Source organism: Pithys albifrons, chromosome 3 (assembly GCF_047495875.1).
Source record: "Pithys albifrons albifrons isolate INPA30051 chromosome 3, PitAlb_v1, whole genome shotgun sequence".
NCBI lineage: Eukaryota > Metazoa > Chordata > Aves > Passeriformes > Thamnophilidae > Pithys > Pithys albifrons.
In genome coordinates, this window is record NC_092460.1 from 27595914 (window position 1) to 27616820 (window position 20907).

At 43.6% G+C, this 20907-nt stretch overlaps 3 protein-coding genes across 7 annotated transcripts in view; 1 reads left to right on the forward strand and 2 right to left on the reverse strand.

The window, feature by feature from the left end:
- Nucleotides 1–2957, reverse strand: part of LOC139669555 (uncharacterized) — a 22405-nt gene extending 19448 nt beyond the window's left edge. The window contains exons 1-2 of the mRNA XM_071550057.1: nt 2392–2957; nt 2093–2206 (exon numbers count right to left, since the gene is read on the reverse strand). Of these exons, the coding sequence (XP_071406158.1) occupies nt 2093–2206; nt 2392–2957 (680 nt within the window). The remainder of the gene's footprint in view (nt 1–2092; nt 2207–2391) is intronic.
- Nucleotides 2912–5167, forward strand: NDUFB2 (NADH:ubiquinone oxidoreductase subunit B2). 4 transcript variants are annotated; one of them, XM_071551143.1, is made up of 4 exons: nt 2912–3045; nt 3649–3796; nt 3879–3984; nt 5059–5167. In XM_071551143.1, exons 1-3 carry the CDS (start codon nt 2969–2971, stop codon nt 3951–3953), a joined length of 300 nt encoding a protein of 99 aa, XP_071407244.1. In that variant the 5' UTR covers nt 2912–2968; the 3' UTR covers nt 3954–3984; nt 5059–5167. The 4 variants fall into 4 exon arrangements, with proteins under 4 accessions (XP_071407244.1, XP_071407246.1, XP_071407245.1 ...); XM_071551145.1 differs by having other exon boundaries at nt 3879–3953; XM_071551144.1 differs by lacking the exon at nt 5059–5167 and adding an exon at nt 4519–4599 and having other exon boundaries at nt 3879–3953.
- The window catches only part of BRAF (B-Raf proto-oncogene, serine/threonine kinase), a 90815-nt gene continuing 75075 nt past the window's right edge, over nt 5168–20907 (reverse strand). For both annotated transcript variants that reach the window (XM_071551139.1, XM_071551140.1), the window contains 2 exons: nt 20346–20499; nt 5168–13892 (listed from right to left, as the gene is read on the reverse strand). In XM_071551139.1, coding sequence (XP_071407240.1) covers nt 13870–13892; nt 20346–20499 — 177 coding nt within the window. In that variant the 3' untranslated portion in view covers nt 5168–13869. The remainder of the gene's footprint in view (nt 13893–20345; nt 20500–20907) is intronic.

The window sequence follows — 20907 nt, forward strand, 5'->3', positions numbered from 1 at the left end:
TAGCATTTTATTTCCCTGCTTTTCTAGCGGCCCATCTACAGATTTTGAACTTACTATGTTATTGGACATCTTGGCAGCAGAGAAACACAGGAAGCTTTATTAGTGTGGCAACACTGGACATGTGAGATGGACCTGGAGCTGACCTGGAAGGGAGAAGGAGGAGATGGAAGCAGAAAATGAGCATGATTTTTGAACACTTAAATCCTTAAATAGGAATATTATTCAAAAAGTTGAAATTTGCTTTCAGGATATTATTTCTCTCTATAATTCTTCCACCATATCTTGTGGTACTGTGCTTCTTATCTGTAAGTTCATCACAAATGGTTTGGATTTTGAGAAATCAAGTTTGGAAAGAAGAAATGTTAGAAAACAAAATCTAAACTGTATGATAAAACCCTCATGGTGTGGCACCTGGTTTTCTCTTCAGCTGCTAAGTGTGTAGCACTGTTTCTTCACTCATTATGAGATATGTTGTTCAAAGGACAATGTGTCATTTCAAGGATACACAAAGCTATTGTAGGTGCCCATTTTGGTCCACCTCAAATCCTGTAACAGTTTTAGTCTTCCATGAAGGAGGCACTATGTGTGTGATTCTTGGATCAGAATGGTTTTACTCTCTTACTAATCCTTACGCCCTTTAGTTAATTGATTTTAGTAAAGAGCTTTGAACTTGGAAAATACACCCATTTCTCAGGACAAGGCACAGCTTGGAGGCAGACAGCGGAAGAGAGGCAGGATGGGGGTTCTGGAGCTGCCTCTCCCATCCCCAGGAGCAGGTACTCAGCAGCAATGCAGGCACATCAACCCTCTGGCTCCCTCCCAGGCCCTCTGCTCCTGGCTCTCCAGCAGCAGCCTGTGGGCAGCCAGTGGCCATGTGTGCGTTGCAGCTGGCCAAGCTACCCAAGCCAGCAAGAGCTGAAAGGTCAATGAAGGATCTGAAGCCAAGGAAGAATGAAGAAGGTGGGGTTTGAATCTAGGGAGATAAAGTTGCCTCTGCAGGGTCAAAGGCAGCAGTGGAGACATCCAGGCTGAGCAAGATGGAAAATGCAAAGTGTTTGAGAACAGCAAAACAGGGAACAACATGCCAGGGACAACAAGAAGGCAGAAGGACAAAATACAAGGCTGTTGGAAGGTAGAGTTGGCAATAAAACTATGAACCTTATATCAAAGTGTTCAGCTTCTATAGAAAAACATAAACTTGGTATGGAGCACATTGCAACATGTTTTTGCATTAATTACTTGTTAAGTAAAAACAAAGGTTGAATAGTTTGCCCTGGTAACTGCTGAAAATGCATTAGGGCTGTTATGAGGCTTAGATGAGCATGGAAATTAAGATCCCTTAACTACAAGGGTGTCCACTGCTCTTTCAGGTGAGGATGTCAGCTGTTTGGGATGTTAACAGAATGAGATTATATTATTTATTTAAAATACAGTACTTGACCTCCCCCACCCAAGGGTAAACCAGCACCAAAATCTGTGAATTGGGGTGCAGTGTCTGTAGGAAAAGCTGTACAGTCATGAGCAAGGAAAATGTAAAACCTAAGTGAGGCATTTGTTCTTTCCTTCAGGTTCTTCACCCACACCTGTCAGAAACACATCCTCTCAAGTGCTGGTCCATAAAGTTCAATGAAATCACTTCACAGACAAGACTTTCCCTGTAAAAGCAAGTGGAGCCAGAGCAAGATATATCCAAATTTGACTCCAAGTGTTGGCGATGATGCCTTTTGGGCAGGGGCTACATGAAGCACTGTCTCACCTCCAAGCAGAGATTTGAGGCACAATATACAACTAGGTCAGATATGCCAGCTCATGATGTCAGGTGCAGCCCGGCACAGAGATGCCAAACCTACCTAGAATCTTTGTCCACAGACTCCTGTGTTCACAAGCTGCCAGATAAAACAAAGTTACTCTTCCAGAAGGTCACAGAAACTTCCCCAGTTCTCCTTTGTGAAATACCATCCAATAAACATTCAGTAGGAGCTAACAGGTATGGATTAATCTTACATTAGCAGCATACCTTGTCAGGAGGAGTAGAGGCGAGTCTGATTCCTTGAATGGACCCCCCTGATTGTTTGCCTGCTTTCTCCATTACTTTTTGCTTGCTTCTTTCATGATCGCCTGAATGTCCCAGAGGTCGTACCACGTGTACTGCTGGATGAAAACTGGTTCTTCATAAGCAGCTGGCAAAATTCCTCTGCCCCGTGCTCTGCCATACGCCAGTGAACAGATACACCGACCAGCAGGCTGGGTCTTCCAATGCCACATTCCCAAGCCCAGGGACCAAACCCAGGCTGCAGCTCCAAGGACGCTGCCGAGAGAGCACTGACCAGGCGGGCGGACCGCTGCAACACCTGCGGGAGGGGGAAAAGGGAAAGCACAAAAGCCCCTCACACGCGTAGGTCTTCGCTGAGGGGGGACAGGTGGGAAATCTTTATTAGGTGGATTTGTGCTGAGGCGTCCGGGAGATCGCCCCTGCGCTCCAGCAGCCGGCCCACAGAGCGGGGAGAGGCACCACAGCCGGTGCTCCTGCAGGAACACCGCTCCTTCAGGGACCCTTCAGGCCACATCCCGACACCGCGGGTGAGTCCTCGCAGCCCGGCTCCACCACGGTGGGAGGCGCCGTCGGGACCCGGCGCGCGTGCCCCGTTGCTACGCAACCGGACTGCGTGGCCTGGACCAGCCCGGCCGCGGGGATAGGGATGGGAACGGCGCCGCGCTCCTCCTGTCAGCTCCTTCCCTGGAGACCAGTCTTCCCGGGGGCGACTCCAGCCTCCGGGACTCACGAGCAACTCCCCGTCAGTGCCGCCGCACCACTCCCAAGTGCTGGGGAAGGCGTGCGCGTGCCTCGGGATACTTGTCTGCCAGACCCGGATGTTTCCGTGCCCGGGATGTCTCCGCCCCGGAAGACGCCGATGTCGCCAATCGGCGGGGCCGTTGCTGGGCGGTGCGGGTGACATTGGGCACGGCCATGGTGGTGGCGGCGCTGGGCCGGGCGGCGGCGGCGCGGCTGCTGCGGGCCGGGGCGGGGGCGCCGGGGCGGCGGAGGTGAGCGGGGCGGGGGTGCCGGCGCTGCCCGGAGCGAGGCGGGCCGCGGTGTGTTGCGGGGGGTGCCGGCGGTGCCCGCAGTGATGCCCCCGCGGTGTGTTGCGGGGGGTGCCGGCGGTGCCCGCAGTGATGCCCCCGCGTTGTGTTGCGGGGTTGCCGGCGGTGCCCGCAGTGATGCCCTCGCGGTGTGTTGCGGGGGGTGCCGGCGGTCCCCGCAGTGATGCCCCCGCGGTGTGTTGCGGGGATGCCGGGGGTGCCCGCAGTGATGCCCCCGCGGTGTGTTGCGGGGATGCCGGCGGTGCCCGCAGTGATGCCCCCGCGGTGTGTTGCGGGGGCTGCCGGCGGTCCCCGCAGTGATGCCCCCGCGGTGTGTTGCGGGGATGCCGGCGGTGCCCGCAGTGATGCCCCCGCCGTGTGTTGCGGGGATGCCGGCGGTGCCCGCAGTGATGCCCCCGCGGTGTGTTGCGGGGATGCCGGCGGTGCCCGCAGTGATGCCCCCGCGGTGTGTTGCGGGGATGCCGGCGGTGCCCGCAGTGATGCCCCCGCGGTGTGTTGCGGGGATGCCGGCGGTGCCCGCAGTGATGCGCCCGCGGTGTGTTGCAGCGCGGGCGGCGGCGGCGTGCACATCCCGCCGCGGTACCGGCAGTTCCCGGAGCTGACACGAGCACAGGTGATCCGCAGCGAGGCTCTCAGCGGCTTCATGTGGTTCTGGATCCTCTGGCACTTCTGGCACAACTCGGACATGGTGCTGGTGAGGCCGGCGTGTCGGCGGCGCGGGGCGAGGGCAGGGGTCGGGCCCCGGCCGCGCTCTGACCGCGCCTCTCTCCTCCCAGGGACACTTCCCGTATCCCGACGCTTCGGCCTGGACAGACGAGGAGCTCGGGATTCCTCCGGACGACGAGGAATAGGTGCGTCCAGCGGCGGGGCCGGCGCACACGGGTACGACTCCCCAGGCCAGGCTTTGCCCTCGCAGCGCCGACCTCTGGGTCCGCCGGGAGCGCCGCTCCCAGCCGGTTCCCTGCCCTGCTGGACATGCACTGCCCACAGTGTTTGCCCAGCGTGAACGTGCCCGGTCTCAGGCACAGAAGGCAGGTGTTTGCACTGTTGATTGCCGTCTTGGCATCATAAGCCTACAGTGTAAGAACTTGGTTTTAGTTGTAGTTTTAACAGTTCAAATTGATTTTCTTTAAGCTGATCTGTACACCCGGGATTACCTGACTTGGAGGACATGCTCTCTTGTTTCCAGGGAGATCTGTCCAGATGCCCCCTTAAATGTTTGGGGCTTTTGCTTGTTTCCAGTTCTTTAATTACCCCATCTTTTAAGCTGTTTTGTTACACATTACAGCTCTAAAACCAACAGTTTCAGCTATTGCTGAAGGCAGCATGGGCACTGTTTAGAGGGTTCTTCTACTCTGCATGGTGGGAAAAGGATGGGTGAAAAAGCTTCTCAGCATTCTCTTCTGTTACTTTCAGGTCCCTGGAACCAATGAGGCTCCTGGAACCAGAGCTTTGGCTCCTGGGTCCTTATTTCAATAAAACTGTAAACAAATCTAAGCTAAATTGGTTTGGTTCTTTTGTTTTTTGTTTTCAGTAGAATTTGTGAAGAATGATCTCTATAGCTTTAGAGGTGGCTAATTGAGACCACATGAGCTTCTGTAAGGCCTGCTTGATAGAGATTGTGCTGGCCCCTAGAAATAAGGTCCATGAGTGTTTAGTACCACTAAAGCTCTGCAAAATAACCAATAAAGGGTGGAGGGAAAATGCAGAATTTACCCAGAAGAGAACTCAGATCAGCTGGTGCCAGGGTTTCCCCAGGGTGAGGGTGAATTGTTATTAAGTACATAGAAGTCTGCAATAATCCTTGTGAAGCAAAACTCTGCAAAGGGGAAAATGCCTCAGGGCTCAGCACAGCACTCAAGGAGCCAGTGGTCCAGCTTAAGGAAGGTGAAGGGAGGTGGGTTACCTTACAGGCATTCTTTTGATTTTATTTTTTTCCTTCTCTTTCCCTTCCAGAGTGACATCTAAAAGTAACTTTTTCATCAATCCGCTTAACCACCTTAGTTGCACCTTTCCAACTTCATGGAGGAGTCATCATACATTACACAATAAACAATCTCCTTAAGACTTTTCCATGCAGTCAATCTTTATTATAGCAGTATTCTCATATTCACATCAAGTACATAGAACTTTTTGCCTTTCATATAATACAGAGTTCTTTAAATAACTTTACACAGAAATAGTTTTCTTCAATCTGAATTCAGCTATCAAATTTTAATATGTTTTAAGTCTCCATGCTCTCTAACCAACTGGACAATATTTCCCATTGTACAAATTTACATGAGAAAAACTCCATAGTACAAATGAAGGGACAACAAAAGTAAAGGGGGAAGGAACAAACAAGAAAAATAAGTTGTATTGGCAATTACAGGGGAAACTTGAGAAGGAACAAAAGGGAGTTGTCATGACCTATGTAACAGGAAACCAAAAATAAACATTTGTTACGAATTAAAAAATAAATACAAGTTTCAAAACAATTACTCCATTGTAGATTTTAAAAAGCAGCTATGGAAATCTACTAACACAATTGGGGTTTTTTATAAGTAACCAGACTGGACCTTCTTTCTACTTTGCAGTCATAAGCCCCTTGCAAACCTCGGGTGGTCAAAAAAAATACAGCTGAAAGGAATGTGTTAGCACAGAGTTTAAAGTGGGGGTACAAACATTTCATTGCACTAAGGAACAAACAAACAGAAGAAATTAAATCTGTATATAAATTTCCCTTTCCTCTCCTTACTACATACTTTGCCTCTCATAAACAAGCCTCTGTATTATGAGGTAATGCCATTGTCTTGACTATATATAAAAATAATAAAGTTTAAAGGATATAGATCTGGATATCTATAAACTTTAAACAAGCCAGTCTTCTCTTACTCCCCCATAGGGTCCAGCTACTGAGTGCTACACCTTCTGTCATTGCTCAGTGCATTGTGCCTCTCCTGGGAACCCCCAAGAGACTCATTCCCCTTTCCTAATTAGGAAAAGCAGCCTGTGCTCAAGTGAGACAGACAGTGCAAGTAATGCGCAACAGATCACACACCTACACCTGCTCCTGCAAATCAAGGCAGAGGCACAGAAGGCAACAGTGGCCAGCCTGCACGTGTGTTTGGGTGGGGAAAAGGGATCCAGTTAGGCAGCTGATGGCTGATTACTTTTGCAGTTGCTTAAGAATAATGTCACCTGCACAGCCCTGTGAGACTGTCACAACACCCAGAATGAGGCAGGGAGGGGAGGTATAACCGGAGGATGAAGGGCCAGGAGGAACATTGCACTTGGAGTAGACCATGGTGCAGGTGCACCGGCTTGTGCATCCCAGATAGTGGCAGACCCTGCTCCAGAGGCACAGCTCAGCACTGGATCCCAAAGGGATTTCAAGGGTGGCAATAAGCACGGGGCAGGACTTTCCCCAGTCCCAACAAATGAGATCAGAAGAACAGCAATGTTAATTTGGGTTGCCAACACATGCAAGTTGGCCACTGTCATGTTTCTGTCAATTGAGAAGTGTGGAGAAGGGGGGAGGAAGGGGAGGCAGACAGGACACAAGGCTCATGAGGGAATGATGTGCTTTTTTTTTGGTTGATTTTGTTTGTTTTTTCTTTTCCCTAAAGGTTCACAGCTTTGAGTAAAAAAGCACATTTATTGCACTTACACATTTTAGACAGAGTTAATTTAAATTATGCCCTAGGAACCCCCCACCATCCCAAAGTAACCCAACATCCAAGTTTGGTCCATTTCCTCCCCTAGACCCAACATCCATGCCCAGACGATGGGCTTAATTTCTTCTCATAATGTTCCCCTGAACTCCCAAACACTCAGATGGATTTTCTTTTCAACTACAGTGAATACACAAATGCAACACAGAATGACATTTATCAAAACAAAACCTGACCATTTTCTATACCCAAACAAAAAACCAACCCCCCCCACTCCAAACAAACAAAAAACCCAAACAAAAAAACCAGTTATTTTTGTGGTTTACTTGCTCAAAATTAAATGTCACACAAGGCTTATTCTAAAGTACAGCTGCTGCAAACACAACAAACTAGACAAAATGACTGGACAGGCTACTGTTGGCTCTTGATGCTGGATGAGCTGAACACATTGCTGCTGGATGCTATGAAGCAAATGCCTTTGCAATTTAGAAGTTTCTAAACCACTCCCATCAGCTCCCTTCTCTTAGGGAAAAAGTTTCTTTGAGATTTTCTTTAAAATAAAGAAAAAAAAAAGAAAAAATAACCATCTTCTCACATGTACTTTTAGTGCAGAATCTGGAGTAGGTAGAAGCATTCCAGAAAGTTCCTGGACCATCAGTAAAACATTTTTACACTTTGCTTTCTAAAAGGAACAAACCCAAATTAAAATTGGTCTGATATTTCATATGAACTGTGCATTTAGACATGACTTTATAATTTACAATTATGCCCAAAGTCTTGCCTGAAAGAAGAAAAGGAAAAAATCTGAAAAAGCACTAATACCCAAACTATTATTTTGCCCTTTATGGACAAATAGGTTAAATGTGACACTGGCATGCAGGAACTGCCAGAAGTCTACATAACCAGTTTGAAATTGGAACAAATTCACACATACTGGTTGTCCCTCAGCTGACAGAACACCTGCCATCTTCCACAGTTAATGTGCAATACCAGGGTGTGATCACTGAGAAGCAACTGCAAAAGGTCCAAGGAATAACTGAGGAAACGTGCTAATATTCCAGAAAACAACACTTACTGTGCTTTCAGGAACAGGGAACTGATTGTGTGGTCACAGATCATATGATGTGTGTGGACTTTGATTACATGAGTACTAGGCCATCAATTTCTCCACATCTAGCTCTCATTTTTCATCTACCATCTCATTCCAAGATGCTATGACAGTGTAACTTTGGGTCTCTTCAGAGCCTTCTACAGCCCTTTTTTAACAAGATCTCTTTGTCTTTGGAGAGGGAGGAGGGCTTACCTATTTTTAAATTAAATGAAGCTCATTTGACTGTTGATAGAGCAGATTTCAAGCAGCAGGTTTACTGTAACTGAATTAGGTATCCTTCAATTCCTACCTTTGAAATGCTAGTAGGTGTTCTGGAGAATCTCTGCCCTCCTTGCTCCTTTAAGGAAGTTTACCAACTCGAAACTACTTACCTATAGTGATAGCTATATACAAAACTACTGTAGCAGAAGTAAACCAAAGACACTGCTCTAGTTACAAAGCACCTGGTTCACATTCTGTTGTAGTTTATAAGGTTGCAAAGGCACATGATCATTTGGCAAACTGCAAAAACTGGTTTGGGGGTCCCTATGTAAACCATTTAACAGACAGTCTTGATAGCTCTCTTTTCTAAGGAAAGAGATATGCTAATTTTCATCTGAATGCACTCTCGGTGCACTCTGTATTCTGCAGCTTTTACAGTTTCTTCCTTCCACAGGTTATTTACTGCTGTCACAGTGCTGACTTAGTAGCTTCTGTATGAGCATCCTTGAAACTTAAATGCAAATAAAAAGTTTTAATAACTTTCCTCTGCTCTTCTAATAATTTTATTTACTAGGCAAGAATCACAGAATATGCTGAGTTGGAAGGGACCAATAAGAATCATTGAGTCCAACTCCTGGCCCTGTGCGGGACACCCCAAGAATCACACCGTGTGCCTGAGGTCCTTGACCACTTGGTCCTTGACCACTTCCCGGGGAGCCTGTACCAGTGTCCAGCCACTCTCTGGGTGAAGAACCTTTTCCTGATATCCAACCTATACCACCACTGACTCAACTTCATGCTGTTTCCTCGGATCCCGTCACTGCTCACAACAGTGAAGAGATCAGTGCCTGCCCCTTCTCTTCCCCTCACAAGAAACTTGTGGACTGCAATGAGGTCTCCCCTAAGCCTCCTGTTCTCCAGGCTGAACAGACTAAGTGTCCTCAGCCGTTCCTCACACGGCTTCCCCTCAAGGCCTTCATCATCTTCGTTATGGTCCTTAGGACACTCTCCAATAGTTTAATGTCTTTTTTATATAGTGGTGCCCGAAACGCCTACAGTACTCACTCAATGTGAGGCTGCCCCAGTGCAGAGCAGACGGAGCAATCCCCTCCCTCGATCAGCTGGTGATGCTGTACTTGATGTCCCCCCAGACATGGTTGGCCCTCCTGGCTGCCAGGGCACTGCTGACTCATATTCAACTTGCCATTGACCAGGACCCCCAGGTCCCTTTCTGCAGTGCTGCTTTCCAGCCTCTCATTCCCTAGTTTGTATGTACGCCCAGGGTTGCCCCATGCCAGGTATAGAATCCGGCACTTGCCCTTGTTAAACTTCACACAGTTGGTATGAAGTTCATAAGAAGTTATGAAGCAGTGAAGAAAGGTATTTAAAATGCATGTAAAAACAAATACGAAGTACAAATGCACAGTAACAGAAAGTAAATGCTGCAGTAAACAGAAAGTTTGTTTCATAAACTTCTATGTAACAGAAAACCAGAACACCCAACACCTTCAGAGTGATGCTGTAAGAGTCCACTCACCCAGCTGCTATTTAACTTGACTGTACCTAGAAAGCTTTGCCTGTCACACTGTGCATTGGTGATGCATTTTTTCAATAAACAGAAGACACATTGTCTACAGTACTATGAAGGGTTTGTGCTATACCTGCTCTACTCACAGTCAAGAAAGGAATGAAATCTAGAGGCTGCAAAAGTGTGAAATGTCTACATGCTTCCTCCCTAAAGGTAGACCCTTCAGCTATCAAAGCTTCAATTTCTACTTTTTTGTGAGGTATCTGGGGATCTGGCTTCCTTAAACCTTCTGTAAAATGCTGGATGCATTTACATCACCAGGCAAAAACAGAAGAAAACCTATTTATGCATGACCTTCAGTGTACTTCTTCCCCCATTTGGGCATTTGTGGAAAGATACGGTATTTATCAACAGTCAGCATCTTACTCATTTTATGTCACAAAGGCCAAATTCTGCCTCTAATGAGCACATACTGACCAAAGTGATGCTAAGAGGCCATGGTAAGATGGCAGTACTTGGCCTCAAACATTCTGCGTCACCATCAGCATTCAAGTACAAGAAAAGATAACTTTAGGTAAACATAGCAAGCAGAAGTAGATTCATTTAATGACCTGCATGAATTTAACAAAAAGGAAACAACTGGGCTAAGTGTATTCATTCACAGAGTAATTACTCTCAAAGTACCCTGACCTCTATACTCCTACCATTACATTTAAGCTCCACTACAATATTCCAGTTCCAGCAAATATGCTGCAGGAAACAATCACATACTAACAGGGAAGATATAACAGGAAACAGGCCTCTTCTAACCATATGGAAAAGGAAAGGCAGAGGGTAAGGTCTATGTGTGGTTGATAAAGATACGAATAGCTGGGACTGGATATTGGTACTTTTGCAAATGATTATTAAACACTGGATACTGTAGAGCTTGAAGAAACAGTATGACTATCTGGACCTTTGTCCCAACATGTGCACTCAAAGTACGTCCTAACATTTCCATACTATGGAATGTGCTTGTGGCTGGGACATGACAAAGAAACTTAAGGAATTTGGGATAATGGGCATGAATGTTTTGGTCATTTCAGTTTACTTACTTCATCCCACTGCCACACAGGGCACTCATTTCTTGTCTACTCTTTTTTCCCCATTCACTAAACATCTACAGGGCACCTTTAAAACTGGTTCTGATGGCATGCAAGACATCCAGAAAAACTCCAGAAGGAAAAGATAAAACCAAAACCAATTATTTACAAACCACATTTCTTCCAAAGTTTTGCGTGAGCATTACGTGGGAACTCTTACAGACAAACACACATTACTACAGTTATCTGGAGGGAAACAAACAAACGTGAAAACCAGTAGAAATGCATCCTGAAAGGACTTATCTAAACAGCAGCCAAACAACTTGCACATTCCTCAGAGAAAAGAAAAACAAAATCAGAAACAAAACAGAAAAACAAAACTACAAACAAACCCCAATTAAAAAACCCCCAGAGATCGTGTGTTACTTATAAAGTGCTTTGCATGGACAAGGATAGCAATTTTCCTTGTGCTTTTCCTATGGGCTCAAGAAGCATATTGTAGACTAATGGGTAATGAATCTCCACCAAAGTTAGTTCATTTTAAGCAAAGATAGACAAAGTTTTTAACAGACAATCTTCTGCCAGCATGACTTTGTGGAAGGAAACTATGTTTTTTAACAAGCTCTGTGAAACAAATAACTGTTGAACCACCTGTCCATACTTGCTCCGTTAACAGTTTCTTCCAAGAGAACATTGATTTCCAGTATGCCTGACATGTACAAATGAGGCCATAGCCCCCAGAGGGGCTGGAGCCAAGCACGGGGTGAAAGGAGAAGCTGTGACTACTTCGCCCTCTGGGCACCTGTGTCTGGTAAGTGCTCTCCCCCTGCCTGCTAACACAGCAGCCCCAGGCTCCCTCCACCTCTTATGCACTGACCTCAGATGGTCACCAGGGAGAACTCTGACTTCACCAGTCTTCATCACCACTTGCACATTGGCTTCACCACACTGGAAAGTGGCTATTGCTACTTTTTAAATTCCTGCCAATCTCAGTAAGGTAAAAACCTTACAGCATCTGAAGACCCATGGCAGACAAGAAAAATTTGTGCTTTTTTCTTTTTTTTTGTTTTTAAAATGCGTCCTGTACACAAAATCAATTCTATTCATGTACCAACATGAATCACTTCATTCTTGTAGTGACTATTAAGTCATTCACTATTGCTGTCTTGCTAATGTTTGTGGAATTAATATGAATACACAGTATTTCAGTTATAATTCCCACTTCAGATTAGTCCGGTCCCTATAACCCCAGTAAATATTTACTGACAAACATAACAGCCTACCAGTAACACGGCAGAATTCCAGGGTATTGAAAGCGCCTTCCACTACCGATGTGCATTTCTCCCTTTACCTGGGAGCAACCTTCTGCAGACATAAACAGTCCAACTCTCCCTAGGGAGGGAGGGACAGCGTCCTCACTCAGTACATCCATCTTTAACATGGACATCACATTTACACACATTTAACTCCTTCATTTGTCTGTCATGATTTTGTTTAACACCCCCCACCTCCTCCGAGCAGGAACGTCCCTACCGGGGAGAGGTCAGTTTTCCTGTCTCACCTGCAGTGGTACAGGGCTAATATGAATCAAATTCTGAAAACTTCTGTCTGAGCTTGAGTTTCTTTCCAATGTGGTCTGCCTTGCCTCTGTACAAATAATTTACAGGTAATACCACATACCAGAGAACTCTGCAAACAGGTCACATCACAAGATATTCTACTAGAGGTAAACGATGTGCAGAACTTTATGAGTTGTTTTTTCCCTGACTGGGTAACTTGTCAAAAAGCTACCAACCATTTGAAAACCAGGACTGGAGGACAGGAAAACAAAGCACTCTACTGGAGATACCGCCACCTTCATCCTAGTTTGCAAAGTGTACAAAAGGGAAAGACAAACAGAGGGGGAGAGATGACAGGGAAGAAAGCAATGAGAGGAGAAGTAGCGTGGATCCAGCAAGTACCGTTTTGTTTTGATTTAACAACTTGCCATTAGGACAAGATGCTCCACATTTACACACACACTTATCAGAGGACGTTTAGTTAACAGGATAAAAATCCTTTAAAAAAAGCTCTTGAAAGTACCAAAACATAATTTTTGGAATGTCTAATTCTAGGGGGTTTTGTATTTGTATTCAATTCAACCTGAGAACTTTTTTTCCCGTTTACGAAAACATTACATATTGATAAGGTACCTGGCATTAACCTGCACCCTCATTTAAAATAAAACTTTTAAAGTAGGTACATACACCATTCACAGTCTGTATTAGGAACTCTACAGACTTCAGATGCTGTGGTAGCATCTTTGATAAATACATTGTATCATATGATACAAAGAAAAAATAATAGAGAGGACTATCTCGCTACATTTTTTTTTAAACTTCAGTTTGTTGCTGGACCAACAATAGAAGGATCTACCTAATCCTTCTAAAAGATGTTGTATATGCACACACCAAGAAAATACAGAAAAGGAAAAAAGGATGGTGGTTGTTGTTTGTTCTTTTTAAGAAATGGTAAAGTAAATCTGAAAAAAGGTACAGCAGCATCCCCTTTTCCTTCAGATGAATCTCTTCACCTTCAGAATAACATCTCCAGCTCCCACTGTCTCACACTTTTAATTTTAAAGGAACAAAACCCAATGATATAGACAGATTGAGGTGATTGTAGTACAGTGAAAAGGGGATACTGCATTGTCCATAAATCAGTAAGTACACCAGGAAAAAAAAGGATCAGAATGGAGAACAATTCTTGTAAATTAGCACTCATCAGATTTTCAGCCTCTGATGGTTACACTGTTAGAGGGAGAAAGCTGACCGGCAGACCATCCAAAGCAAGTCTCCTAAGTTGCAGCAGCAGTTCCATCCCCTCATGCCTGAGCACCACAGTCAAACCACGAGCGCCCTCTCCTCTCTCCTGGGAATGATGCCAACGGCACAGGCAGCCACTGCGGGTCTCCGAATGCACGTGGTGGTTTGTGTTGAAGGAGAAACACTGGCAGCAGAGGACTCTGGTTCCCAAAAAGGTACTTTTTCCCATTGTGTTGGACTGGCAGTTCCATTCTGCTCCACTTTTAAGCTTATGAATATCTTTTCTAAATTACTTTAGGTTTTGCGGAGCAGAATGGAGTTTTGATGTTAAGAAACTGTAGGAACACAAGACTTAAATAACAGAGTGGGTGCTGCCATGGTGCTGTGGCTACTTGAACGCTGCAAATTCTCCTGTAGAGGGAGGACAAGAGCTTGGTTTAAAAAGGTGATTTGAGTTACTAGGAAGTCAGAGATTTTCTCTAGACTAGCTGAACATCAGGTTGAATATAAAAGATGTTAAAATAATGCAAACTGTTAAAATTAAAGCACAAGAGAATACATAGTGAGAGAACATTGAATACAGACCCAGCATATTTAACCAACATAGGATTTTTTGAAAGCAAGCTGTACCCATTCTTCCCAAGAACTGTGAAAGTTCAAGCAAGGTCTAAATCATCATGCATTTGAAAATAAAATCTGTCAGCATAATTTTACTTTAAAATCCTTATTACATATATATGCTCCTGAGAAGCAACAATTTCAATAAAGACGTCCAACTGCAAAAGAGTTTCTGATCTGGTATAAAACTGGTTTTATAACAAAGAACTACCTGACACACCCATTAACCTTCAAAGACCATATACAGTCAAGTGCCTAAATATAAAACCAGTATTAAAGAATGCTAGGATCTGGTTTAGAGACCAACACATCAAATTACCAAGAGAAAAATAAGAATGAGGAGATTATCTACTTAATCCCAGAGCAGAAATTTGGCCTCTAACAACGAGCACAACAAAGCAACCTCATGCTTCCTTCAGAACTACTGAATAAAAAATAACTATATGCAGTGCTTTCACATGTGATGATCTCCTGTAATTCTAGTAATTTATAGAATTTACATAATATACCTGATTTATTGAGGGTCACCATGCTGTGAGTTAGATTGGTAGTCTCATTTCTGAGAGGATGTAACTATGGCACTGAGTAAAATCACTGCCCAAAGTCTTTAAGGAGTTTCCCAGAAGACTGAACAGAAGCTGAATCAAGGATACTAATCCTCTCAATCTTATGCTTTAGCCAAAAGAACTTCCCTGCCACCCACAAGGAAATTGTATTCTACAGGATTTTTAGTGAGGGGTGTCCAACTATGCATAAACACAACGACTCAAGAGGAAGAGAAAATGAGGCATAGATATAACTTCCCTGTGTCAGGCTTTATATGAATTTTGGGTTAATTTATGGCACTTTCTTAACAGCACTTCTCAGAGCTTTCCTAATAATGAAGGAGTCATAAGCAGGCAAAACAGAGGCTTTCTTCTGTTCAACAGAAGTGTGTTGAATGCTACTACATCCAAAAACTGCTCCCTGTCTTGGTGTCCTTCCATCTTTTCAAGAGCAACTGTGTTGCTGGCTTTGTTTTTTCTTAAGATTCTTACCCTGAATATTGGAAACAAAACAGAAACATCCCTGCAAACAAAATTTTAGGCTGATAGCATTAATTCTATGGAATGCCTTGCTCTGTCAAGAAGGGAACCAAGAAGAGTCATCAGCAGCATGCATGAGGTGGGGAAGAAAAGGCATCTAAAAGGCCTGGGAGGAACAGCTGATCCAGTACTAAGAGAACCTGAAAAAAGCAGGGAGAGGGCTCTGTGTGTTGTCCTAGGAAATGAGAAGGGAGTACACCCAAGGTCTAAAGCAAGTGTGGATGGCACAGGTGGCAATGACAGACCTCAAGCTCTATGTGTCTTTATAGACTGTAGTGGCAGGTTTAAGTTACAACAGCAAAAGAATAAAAGCTTCATGATGGATCTAATTGCCTATTTTACTAGTTCTACCAACAGATGAAACTCTTGCTCTAAAATACTCCAAATATTTGATCATTTTTTCTTGCTTCTTTCTGCCACATTTCACCAATCTCCCAACTCTTTTCACAGTATCTTCTAGAAACACCTCAAGTTTTTGACATTTTTTAAGAGAAGGACAAAAAAGTCATGAAGTACTGCCTGTGAGGCCAATTTTTAAGAAGGACATTCATGCTCAGCTATAGTTTCAAAACTTACTCTACTTTATTATTTTTCACTCTGCCTTTCTAAACTGCTGATTAAAGATCAATTTATAAACAAGAGATTGCTCCCTTATTACTCATACTGTCCTTCTGCTCATTTCTGGTAATAATTCAGATTTTAATAGTCATATAGGGATTTCAGAAGATAAAAATGAACATTTACTTGGGAAAAGGCAAGGGAAAAACAGCATCAAAAGTCAAGAATTATTTCAGATATTATGGTAGCTTTAAACAGGTAGTTTTCAGACTTCGCTGCTATTTAATTAACACCCCTAGCAAACGCATTTTCTTTGACAAGCTTATGCTAAATCTCCCCTTTCAAAATTCTAGTGTTAATCTGATCTCAAATCAATAGGAGACCAAAAAAAGTAACATATTCATCTTATAACAGGATTATGTTGATTGAACATGCATCAAATGCGGTTGCCAGTAGCAGCTTTCCCTAGACGAGGAATGTAGATGGCTACACCTATCCACAAACAGGAATCCTTCATCTTGCTAAGTGTTGACAGCACCTTCTGAGGAGTATCTGAAGTGCTTTGTGTCACCCTTTCTATTCTGAAGATGTAAAATATCTGTAGCTGGTTCTTTTACCTTCCAGGAGAAACCTGATCTGAAGAAAGGGGGAGAGAACCCAGGCAAACTCTTCCTGGGGCTACAATGCATACAAAGAAACAAAGTAACGTGAAATGTGAATTCACCTTTTTCTAGCAGGACAGAAAGGTCTTGCCTAAGAGCAATGAAGCGGGTGAAATGAAGACAACTTTAGAAACATGACCCAGTGTGCCCTGACCCAATTCTGCCTTGGTAAGTCACAGACAGGATCACAGGTCACAGAAATCACAGACTATTCTGAGTTGGAAGGGATCCACAAGGATCTTTAAGTCCAACTCTTAAGTCAATGGCCCACATGACCTTGGCATTATAACAACCAAGTTTTAACCACCAGAGCTAATCTCAGGGTCAAGTCTTTGGACACAATCCTGTAATGGGCAATGCTGACCCAAACTGGGACTAGTGAGGTCCCAGCCTTCCTGCTGAGCGGGGCTATAGAGCAATGACCTGCCCATTGTGCCACACCAGCATTATCTGTCCTTGAGGCGAGATGGCTCAAGGAGCTGACATAGGATATGCTACCTCAGGCCGGTAGGCAAGCAGTTTGCTAACCAGTTTTTGGAGAGCTCCTCTGTCCACAGCGAGGGAACCCAGAACAGACTCCTAGAACTGGAAGCACCTGCCGGTGCAGGGGTAAGGAGTTGGGCCATGGCTGCTCCAAATGAGATCAGTTTATCATGAAGATATGAAACCATGTATTTAGCCATTTGTTACGTGAAAAAACCCCGGACATTTATATTCATTGTGAGCCAGACATCTGAGGTGTTTTTTAGCAAGCAGAACTTCAGATACTTGCTTTGACTGGTAACAAAGAAATACCTTTCCAAAGGATGGGTAGCAGCTGAACACATACACTTCTTACAAAGCCCTTTCAAGTAAGCTGCTACAGTCTTTTCATGCTCATCATATGCAGAGCGAGTGGGAACTATTTTAAATGCACACTTTCAAAAAAATCTGTACTAAAAAGATGATCAAAATCTTCCATGTTGCCTCCAAACAAAATAATAAAAGGGCATGTTCTGAGCAAACCTGCTGCCCTGGAGGGATTTAAGATACGGCTACCACTCTCTACTCTAACAAATTTTTAAGTTAGCTGGATTCATGAGGTTACTAAGGTATATTCATAACATCTTAACTGTACTCCTTTCCCTGGGGTAGATGCCACATTTCTCAGAAGAATCGTAAGCAGGAATGGTTCCCTTCCAGGCCTGTGTCAGCCTTACCTACTGAAGTAGAGAGTAACTGATGTATCAAAAGGAAACCCCAGATTCCAACACCTTGCCTGGATTACAGACAGAAAAAAGTATGACAAAGAGGTAGTTTTCAGTTGGATTTTGTGCTTATCTTTTGTATGAATATCATCCATGGGGTAAGTAAGAATTTGGAACATCATTATAAGGTACCAAGATACTGAGATGTAGGGAAATAAAGGAAAAAGGAATCTCACCTAGTATGAACTACTCCTCCAGAAAAGCCTGAGATCCTACAGACCTGTTTTCTGGACCAATGGGTATCTGTTTCTAAACATTATAGCTGAGTTGTACCTTTGAGAACTCTGACCCAAATCCATAGGTGTAGTTAGGCATCTTCATTCTAAAGATGTTCCCAAATCTCACTGAAGCAGCAATTACAAATCGCAGAAGTTAAACCTCTAAATGCCTTTATATCAGATAAAGTTAATGATCCACAAAACCCAGTCTCCTTTTAAGCTTCATAAAATGTCTAGTGAGAAGCTAAAATCACATTATGGCCACGGACCCCAAACCATGCTGATGTGTAAGAACAGGTGACACAGGAAGAATGCACTGACCATACAGTAGGACATGGGGCCAAGAATGTCTAAGGATTGCAGCATTTTCTCCCATAATTGTAGTTCCTATAGCACAGATGAACAACCTTAACAAGGAGGATAACACTATTCCAGGGAATAACTTGCTTGAACTGATGTGACAGACGTGGAAAAGAGCAAGTCTGGGCAGGGCAGCGATGATTGTTCTGCACTCTCAGTAACTCCCTGTGTGGTTAAGACTTTTCTGTGTGGGATGCCACATTTCTAGATTCTGCAGGAGACCCTGCAGCACTGTCTTGCTCTGAGATGGGCATTGTAGCCTGTACTGAATACCATATCCAAAGCTTAGGAAGCATTCCTCCTCATTGTCTAGAATAAATATATAAAATAAAGAATGAGAGAAGAAAACACTTAAGTCCTGTTTTCATTTTAAGATAAGCCTGTAAAAATGAAGTGAAGCTACCAGAAAGATGGGAAACAGATTTTCTGAAACAATAACAACTTTCATCCTACGTAACTATTTCCACAGAGGGAGATTTCAACAGCTAAATCTTCTTTATGAGAAGAACTGTTCCAATAGCAGAAGACAAAAAGACCATTAGAATTGAGTCAGAAAATGTAGAAATTGCCTATATATCCTCCAGTTCTCTAAATCTTCTCCCCATTTTAAAAGGCTCAGTTGTCAGGCAGCAGAAAGCCAAACCTTTTTGGAATTCCCGATCTATTGAAAAAAAAATTGGTAGCAACATGCAAACTTCTCCATGAGTATGTAAATCAGAAGCCACTAGGAACACTCCTGTCCTTTAAGTGCTAACAGGAGCAGCAATAGCTTGCTTCTGATGCAAGACTCTGTGAAAAGTAACAGCTTAGGTGTTTAGCCAAGTAAAACCACATAATTCATCTCAAAATACACAAGGACACAGTGTGAGTATATCTTGTTTTCATATCTGACATCAAAGACTGACATAACTTGAATCATTACTCTGATTCACCTGCTCCAGAGAAAAATACAATCTCCAAAGTGAGCTGAAAGGAGTTTGGTACAGTGTCCAGCTTTCCCAGTTAGATGTCTTGCCTAACTGCCTACTTCTAGTCAAACTAGCAGCTTTTATATGGAAGTGAAAAAAACACTTTGTTACTGAACAGAAGCATGTTCAGTAGTATTCTTAATAATGTTAAAATAATTAGAACCTTTCAGAGAATTCATGATACAAAACTCATCTCCATGAAAAAAATGGCTTTTTCAAATCTCCTTTTCCTATTATGGGTGTTAAGCAGCACTTTTTTCAAAGTCTTTGGTCATGCTTGAGATTTACAATTTTTTTTTTCTAAATCTTTAAATCCATGCTAATTGAAGGACACAGGCACACAGTAACAGTCTTGCAATTTGGCAATAGCAGATTCAGGATTTCTTCTGTGTTGCATTGTAATTGAACATTTTGAGATGGTTTAAACTATAGCAGGTCAGAGTATTTAGGGAAAAATAAAAAGTAAACAATAACAACCCATGTCACCACTCTTCTGCAGGAAGAGATGTTCTCCAAACAGGGCTATTTCAAACTTCAAATTTCAAAATAAAAGTCACATGTCAGTCAGGGCTTTTTTTGGATTCTATGTTGTATCTATCTGCTCACTTCTGCTGACCACAAGAAGTTTTGACTGTGTTCAGCCTTGAAGCTCAGTTTATTTTTCCAATTGTTTCCCACATGTGAGTAGCATTACTAAATGAATAATCTAAAGCTTATTGCTCAAATATAATGACCTCAACAGAAGTAAAAAAACCAAACCAAAACAACACACCACTATAGCTTCAGAAAATTAAAATCAAATACACTCCTGCGTAACTAATTCCAATCCATAAACTAGGCAAAAATGACACCCCATGACCTCAAGAAGACTTTTGCTTGTTTTGCAGTGACATTCCCCATGTCTCCTTACACGATGTTACAATTCTTCTTGTGCCAGCTGTTCCCAGGGCACTCGTTACCAACACAGACTTTGTGTTTGGGACATTCAATGCCCAGTGTTGGGAGTGAGTCCTTGTTCCCTCAGTAAACCTTAAAACCACAGCTGGGAGGAACTGAGAACGTACAGGAACTGCACTCACAGGAACACACCAGCACACAGACACAAAGGCACATGCTTCACATTCCTTCTCAGTGCACTGGAAACCCACCGTATCCCCCTGCTTGGATGGGCGTTTTCGGAGAAGCACAAGCATATAGACTAAAATCCTCTGTCTGGAAGCCAGCCCGGTTTAATGAGGGCTCAGATGCACTGCGGTGAATTTTTGGCAATGACCGGGCCAGAAGCTCAATGGAGGCAAGAATCTAAAACATGTAGAAAATAAATGATCAAAACTGTTGTTCCAAAGCTGTAACTCTCTCTCAAAATGAAAGGCGCAACACCAATTAACTACAGAAAAATACTTAAACACAAATTAAAACAGAATTTAAAAATATTGACTACTGGACTGTACGCTTGATGTTTGTATCCTCAAAGCATTGTAAAGGACACTTTGGGAATTTCCCCCTTTATAGAGGCCTACTATTTTCTCTCTGTAAGCACAGTGAATAAAGTTGCTTTTTATTTGGCTCCTTGTCTATGTACTAATACCTGTACCTGCCATCGCTGCAAACAAAACCAGCTTTGGCAGCAGTTTGCTTAATACCATATACCATAAAGTCAGCAGGGGGAGCTCCTTATTTTTTGAAAATGATTTAGTTAAATTCAAAACA